Source organism: Alosa sapidissima, chromosome 20, assembly GCF_018492685.1.
Source record: "Alosa sapidissima isolate fAloSap1 chromosome 20, fAloSap1.pri, whole genome shotgun sequence".
Lineage (NCBI taxonomy): Eukaryota > Metazoa > Chordata > Actinopteri > Clupeiformes > Clupeidae > Alosa > Alosa sapidissima.
Genome location: NC_055976.1, coordinates 3,170,931 through 3,177,710, shown reverse-complemented (window position 1 = coordinate 3,177,710; position 6,780 = coordinate 3,170,931). Strand labels below are relative to the sequence as shown.

Below are 6,780 nucleotides of genomic sequence, written 5' to 3'. Positions count from 1 at the left end.
GATTTATCGTTGGAACACCACCACCGAAGTATTCACAATTCACAATTCACAAACCACCACGAAGAACATTCACAATCGTGAAAGCAAGGACGCATAGACGACTAGCTAAATTACTATTAAATCCGCTTAGCATCATTAGCATGCTGCACATATTTGTTTAAAACTCTTGCATTGAAGTTGACTGATCATCTCAATACCAACGTTTCCCAAAAGGGCCTGTCCCAAGGAGAACAAGTATTACCTTGAAACTTAAACACACATGGGGAAACTGAACAGTCCAATCAGTAGACTATGATAGGCTAAGCTAGCCAACTATGTTACTTTGTTTACAATATTTCCAGGCTTCAACCAGACAGCAGAATTAAAGAGGTAGAGTTGTAATAAAAAATAGTAGGCCTAGGCTATAGGCTAATCTGCATAAAGTGTGCTGTCATAAATATCAGTCATTCAGAAAAATATTTTTATATCAGGATATAAAATAATAGATATATTATATTGTAATCCTCTTGTGTTCTAAGGAGGCTATTAAAATGTTTTTTAATAAAATGTCTAGCCCCCCCCAAAAAAAAAATAATAATAATAAATAAATAAATAAATAAATAAAAATCGAGATTCGTATCGAACTGTGGGTCAAAAATCGTGATACAAACCGAATCGTAAGGTTGGTGTATCGTTACAGCCCTAGTTTTCATATACTTTAGTGGGTCTGAGTCTAACTTCCACCTGTACAATTGTTTCAGTGACCGCGATGAAGACTGGGCCCCGCCAAGCAAAAAAACAAGAGCTGAGGATCCTGTGTCTGAGGAAGAGGAGCCGGTGGCCGAGACCAGTGGCACAAGAAGAGGAAAGGGTGCTGCAAGAAGCAGGGGGAGAGGCAGAGGAAGAGGGAGAGGCCAAGGCAGGGGAAGAAGGTGCTCCCGCAGCAGACAGGAGAGTGGAGACGCAGAACCATGGCTTAGGACGGACATCCTGGACACCATACCACCACAGCCCACGTTTCGCCCTATGAGGACTCCTGGCCCTCAGCGTATCTCTGCACAGTACACAATATTAGAACTATTTCAGTTGTTCATAACACGCTCCATTTTGTTGACCGTGGTTGCCAACACAAATAAATTTGTATTGCATTGAATGTGAATCATTTGATGTTTCGTTTACCAGGGTATTGTTATTTTTTGAATTTTTGCACTGCATTTCATTTTTTACCTTTTATATTTATAATATTTACTATTTTTTTTACCTTTGTTTCATTTTATAATACAAATGTTCACTGCATTACCTTGTTTGTCCTTTTTTCATGGAAATCTCAAAGGCGTAGGAGCAAAAGTAAGAGTTTCATGTCAGATAATGCTTCTCTGGACTCATGGCACAGCCACTGCAAAGCACTCCAGTTACAAGCAACATGACACAGAGTGTAACCTTTCATTTGACACCAAGATCATGGTTCTACATAAAGGGGTTCTTGTATAGGAAGAGTTTTTTTTTTGTCAGTATGTGTTTTGGGTAACCAAAGGTCCTTTTGGAGTCTCCAAAGCAAAACGCATGTGTATGGCCACACAAAAATGGGTCCCACACTGTCATACTTCATCCTATAGGGATCTACTTTGAGATACAGATTCACAAGACCTGGTAGTGGGCCTCAGTGGTGTTTTCAAGACAATACAAGTGACCAAGAGGGCAGAATGTGGTCATTTCTAGAGATGTACATAACCGCCTATAAGAACCGCCTATCATTCTACCCTTTGCCACTCTCTGATAGTTCATCACACAGAGAGACACACACATAGTTCGTCAAAGTATGTGGCAACAGTGCCATAAGTAGGCGGTGTGCAATTTCGAGGAAAAACTCAAAATAGGGGGGGAAGTACATCTATAAAGTATTTTGATACAAAATACGAAGCCATTTTCTTCAACAAAAAATGATAAATACTATTTTGTATTGTAAATACGTGTGTTAAACACATGTAGCCTATCAGAAATACTGCCCATTTCTGGCAGTTAGTAGTATGACTTAAATGTTTGTGTTTATGTACATTTTGAACCACCTAACATTTCGACCATGCCTACCCAAATATAGTAGGCTAGAACCGGCCCTGTTGCTACCTTACTATTTAAAAAAAAATGTATAGCCTACTTTTTCTGTAAAGCTAGAATGTAGGTTATAGTTTTTTTCTCTCAAAAATATACCGATTGTTTGTAACCCATAACAAATTGTATCCACCAGTCCACGCTGTTTTGTGACTGACGGGCACATACCTTTGCCCACGTGGCCAGCGGGAGGCAACCTGGTTGCAACAGCACAATTTATCACATGACTCGAGTCACGTAGCGACTCCTGTAGACATTAAATACATTCGCACATGGCCGTACAGGCTCACTCCGACTGAAGTCCAGAGGTGAAGACAAAGCCTGAAGACCTGCCCCCAAGAGGCTCTTAGCTAATCAACAATCCCAGCGGTGCTCGCACGCTTTTGCAAAGTTCTTGTTACTTTGGTGCAACTTTGTAGCCTTACGTGTTGTTCTCAGTGTAAAATAACGGATCAGTGTGTAACTGTAGTCTGAATCAATTGCTTCGACGGGAAAACTACAACGATGTCGACCACACAAAGCAAAAGCTGCCCCATTCCTACCCGTGTCTTGCAACTGAAGGATTGGTCCCAGTTGCCCGATTGCTACAGCCAGACGCCCGGAGGGACCCTCTTCTCCACCACCCCTGGAGGTAAGTTCAGTTGCAGTTAAATCTTTCTCATTTGGGGTATATGTAAAACTGAAGGACCTAACGTTAGTGTTTTACTTAGAATCTGCAGCACAGACACCACCAGACTCGGTAGGCTATAACTTCTCCCCCACACCCCGTTTGTTCTATCAACGTTTCTTATTAAACAGATTTGATATGTTTCATCATAACATTGTGCTCAGCTGACGTGATACTTTCTACCTTGCGAATGCACGTAGGCCTACTGCCTTTGTGTGTCTCACCTGTTATTTCTTTAACATCTGCACTTGAATGAAGTATTAACATTAATGTACAAAAAATTCTGTACAAAAAATTAGTCTGAATCTATTTCCAGTTCCAGTTACACTCATGTTTAGACAGAAATGAGCAATTACAGGAGACTAATTTCGTGACAAACGTGTGCTTTGTTTTTGTTGCCATGTAGGCTACTGTAAAACATGATGCAATTATTGGACGTGACAAACATAGAGGCCTCATGGTAGCACGAGTTGCGCGCTGTGTTCACTCTTCTGAGCAATCTCCCTTGTGGATTGCTGTGGCATTGCAGTTTATTTACAGGGGCTGAGAAGAGTGCAGCGCAACATTTTTACACACTATCGTAAAAATATGTTTTGTAAAATATATGACCCCCGATATAATTGAAAGAAAGTGTGCTTACATCATCTCTTGTTTGTCTCTCAGTAGACAAAGGGGGGTTGTGGAGATGCAGTGCAGCATACCACAGTCTGTTGATAGAAAACAAAACCTGATCTGTCAACAAGGGCCATAGAGACCTTATCTGCAGTCAGTTGCTCCCTGTTTCTCCACCTCCACTGGAGGCAGTTGGTTGTGGTCAGGGTAGGAAAGGGTGTCTTGGGGCACGCCCCTAGTGGACCCAGCTGCTGTTGCTCTGCATTTTAGGAATGACGGAGAACATTCTGTCCCAGCCAACAGGAGCTATGCTTTGGAGAGGACGCCCCCGCGCCTCCCTTCTAAGAACTGTATGGCTCAGAAAAAGGGGGGGGGAGGGTTGCAGTATGTTGGAATAATCTTGAAGAGACGACACGTGTCTGGGATTCACATTTGAAATACTGGTGAAAGTTTGTAGTGTCATGAGATTAGCACTATGTTTCATTCACCTGTATCAACTGTAGTAGCTCATGCATGGACTTGAGTCTTATGTCTGAAGAGAAAATGGAGTTAATGTTGTTGCTGGTGCTTTGTGCACATCAGAGCCAGTAAAGACAAGGCAAAACCTCAGGTATTGTAGGTGTAGCTAGTCTACTGTAGGTCCATTTCTGGCCAGCCACCCTTCATGTGCATGTGCTGTGGCCTGCTGCTCTTCATCCAGAATTCAGCCCATGTGTTTCTGTCCCTCCCTCCTCTCCCCCACTCCCCTTTGTTCAGGACACACTGCACAAAATAGGCTGCGTTGCATAACATGTTTTTCTGCTAGTCGTCGGGAACTTATGTGCACTGTATGGTTCGCATTGCCACTCAAAGTTCAAACCACTCCCAAGTTTAGATCAAACCTCACAGCAAGCTCTGAACCTTATGCTACCCTATCCGCTTGTGAAAGCTGAGAAACATCCAGTCCAAATTGACATGGAATGTACAGACACTGAAGTATGCTTATGTTCGTAACTAATAAACCTTTCCACAACAACCCCCCCCCCCACACACACACACACACACACACACCCAAGGTTAACAACATTTTCATGTGCATAGAGTTTCTGAGAGCTAAATTGCTGCAGGTGTTCCAAGCCTGTTTTTAAACTTGTACTAATACTGTACTTATTCCAGTAATTGATCTAAAAGCAGGGAAATTTATAAAAATATCATTTCTGTCAGACTTGTGATTTCCCCCTAACTGGTTGTTATTTGGGGAAATCCCTTTTTCTATGTTTAACTGTTAGCATGGTTTAACTATATTTTGATGTCAGACATTTTAATTTTAATTACCTAATAACTGACTTCCTATATTATTCAGTGTTTCCCACAGAATTGAATTCTATTTCTGGTGGTAGGTTTGCAGAATTAACTTGAATGCAACAGTTTTTAATACATTAGCGCAGCGTGGTTATGATGCTAACCAGATTTAAGCACAGTTTAGTACAACCTGGAAAATCATTGTGTGGTGGTCAATGTTGATATTGTGGTGGCCCGCCACAAATAATTCAATGTATGGGAAACACTGTTGCACCATGGTCATTGCATAATATTGAGACATGTAAGATGGGTGACATAGTTATTATCCATTGGTATCCTTCTCACATCATTCTGGCTCCTTCTGTAGGTACACGCATCATATATGACAGGAAGTTCTTGCTCGACTGCAGAAACTCTCCAATTGCTCGCACCCCGCCATGCTGCCTGCCTCAAATTCCAGGAGTAACCATGCCCTCCCTGCACCCTCTCTCCAAACTCCAGGATCTCAAAGAAGAGTTGGAGGAGGAGAAGGATCTGGCAGGTAAACTACGTTTCCAGAACTAGGCAACAATCTGTTAACCTTCTCAAATTGTAGTTGATGTGTTTTTGAAATACGTAACATAACAACCCTCCCTAATTAATTTTTTGTCTGTGCTTTTTCTATGGATGTTCTTTGACAGAAGATGACAGCCAGTTTGAGATGGATATGTGAGCTCCCTTTCTGGCCTCCTATGGTGGGCGTCTTTTGGTGTGATGCCTTTTGGGATCCCTTTGGATCAGCAGGCATTTTTATGCAGAAAGGGATACATAACCCTGTGTGTGCGAGCACCTCTTTTTCTGCCGCTGATTGTTGGCGTTGACTGAGAAGAATATGATGGCTACAGGCATGTTAAAATGCTGCAGCAGTGAGCAACTGGTGAAAGCGGCTGTCATATGTTTTTTTAATGTACATACTTTGTATATTTCTTTTCCAAGATGAACAATGTAAAATAATACATTAAAATGATAGGGTGTTGTTTTTGAGGGTTTAAGGGGGTAGGTTAGGGGGTTTATAAACCAACAGCATTGCTGTTAATTTTTACGCAAGGTTGTCCATCTGAATTTTTTTTTTGATGCATCACACATGGTGAATGTTCAACAGGAGGAAAAACTCTCCACTTTTGTTTGCGTTTTTGGATACTTGTCCCATGCGGATGTGAAAAAAGACATTCAAAAGCTTTGAATAAAAAATGTAACAATTGTATTGTACAGCATGTCTTGTCATTTACTCCATCATAGTCGCATATGGCCATTCATGACTCCGGTACCTGGTGATTGAAGCAGCTTGAGCTCTGCTTGTGTAAGGCATTGGAATGGTTTAGCATTTCAAGTATTTTACACTCACTGTAAAGTCCTGCCTTAACTACAAAATTACTCACTAAAATGACTCTGTATGACCTAGTTTAGTGCATGGCACAGCCATGTTTGTTTGTCATATGCATACAGCACTGCTGTATCTCCTGCTTATCTTATCTGTACTATAACAGAGATTAGTGTGAGGGTGTAAAGTTATGCAAACTTGATGCATTGCAGTCCTGTACTATAGTGTGAAAAAACAACAACAATTTGCTTATTATGTCACATGAAAGTAAGCAGAAGCAGGACAGTTCTAGTGTGCTGAATCCCTAAGTAAGCAGAAGCAGGACAGTTCTAGTGTGCTGAATCCTTAAATTGGCCACAAATCTGTTTTCAGAAGCTATGCATACCTTTCAGTGGAGAGATTATGCTTTCATTGCTGAAATGTAATATACAGATATTTGTAAAGTTGAATACCCACATTTAGTCTTCAAGCCGACATTACTTAATTCTAACTGTTGTGTAACAGCATCTATGATGTAAGCACTGAAATATGGATTATACATGATACAATACATACATGTCAGACAGCAAAAAAGTTGTAGAGTTTGTACTTGCTGGTCTGAACTTTTCATATTGTCAGAGGTAATTATTTTGCTATTTTATTCCTTATGCTGTGCCATTGCTGTGTCTAATGCACACCAACACTGTAATATAAAAAAATAGCTGAGTCTTTTTTCAAAGGTCAGTGGGAGTACGAAGCCCCGTATGATCTTTAAACCAGCAGCTGTCTTTGA

General features: G+C 41.0%; 1 protein-coding gene across 2 annotated transcripts; it reads left to right on the top strand.

The window, feature by feature from the left end:
- The first annotated feature begins 2,338 nt into the window (after positions 1-2,338).
- Positions 2,339-5,896, top strand: eif4ebp3l (eukaryotic translation initiation factor 4E binding protein 3, like). Of its 2 annotated transcripts, none has more exons than XM_042074974.1 (3): positions 2,339-2,719; positions 5,016-5,189; positions 5,329-5,896. In XM_042074974.1, exons 1-3 carry the CDS (start codon positions 2,593-2,595, stop codon positions 5,358-5,360), a joined length of 333 nt encoding a protein of 110 aa, XP_041930908.1. In that variant the 5' UTR covers positions 2,339-2,592; the 3' UTR covers positions 5,361-5,896. The 2 variants fall into 2 exon arrangements, with proteins under 2 accessions (XP_041930908.1, XP_041930909.1); XM_042074975.1 differs by having other exon boundaries at positions 2,342-2,719; positions 5,332-5,896.
- The last annotated feature ends 884 nt before the right edge of the window (positions 5,897-6,780 follow it).

Excerpts from the sequence above, each read along its gene's own strand:
- eif4ebp3l (XM_042074974.1), top strand. The coding sequence starts at position 2,593 with ATGTCGACCACACAAAGCAAAAGCTGCCCCATTCCTACCCGTGTCTTG. Across the intron at positions 2,720-5,015 it reads CTTCTCCACCACCCCTGGAG|GTACACGCATCATATATGAC; the intron begins GTAAGTTCAGTT and ends CTCCTTCTGTAG. Across the intron at positions 5,190-5,328 it reads GGAGGAGAAGGATCTGGCAG|AAGATGACAGCCAGTTTGAG; the intron begins GTAAACTACGTT and ends GTTCTTTGACAG.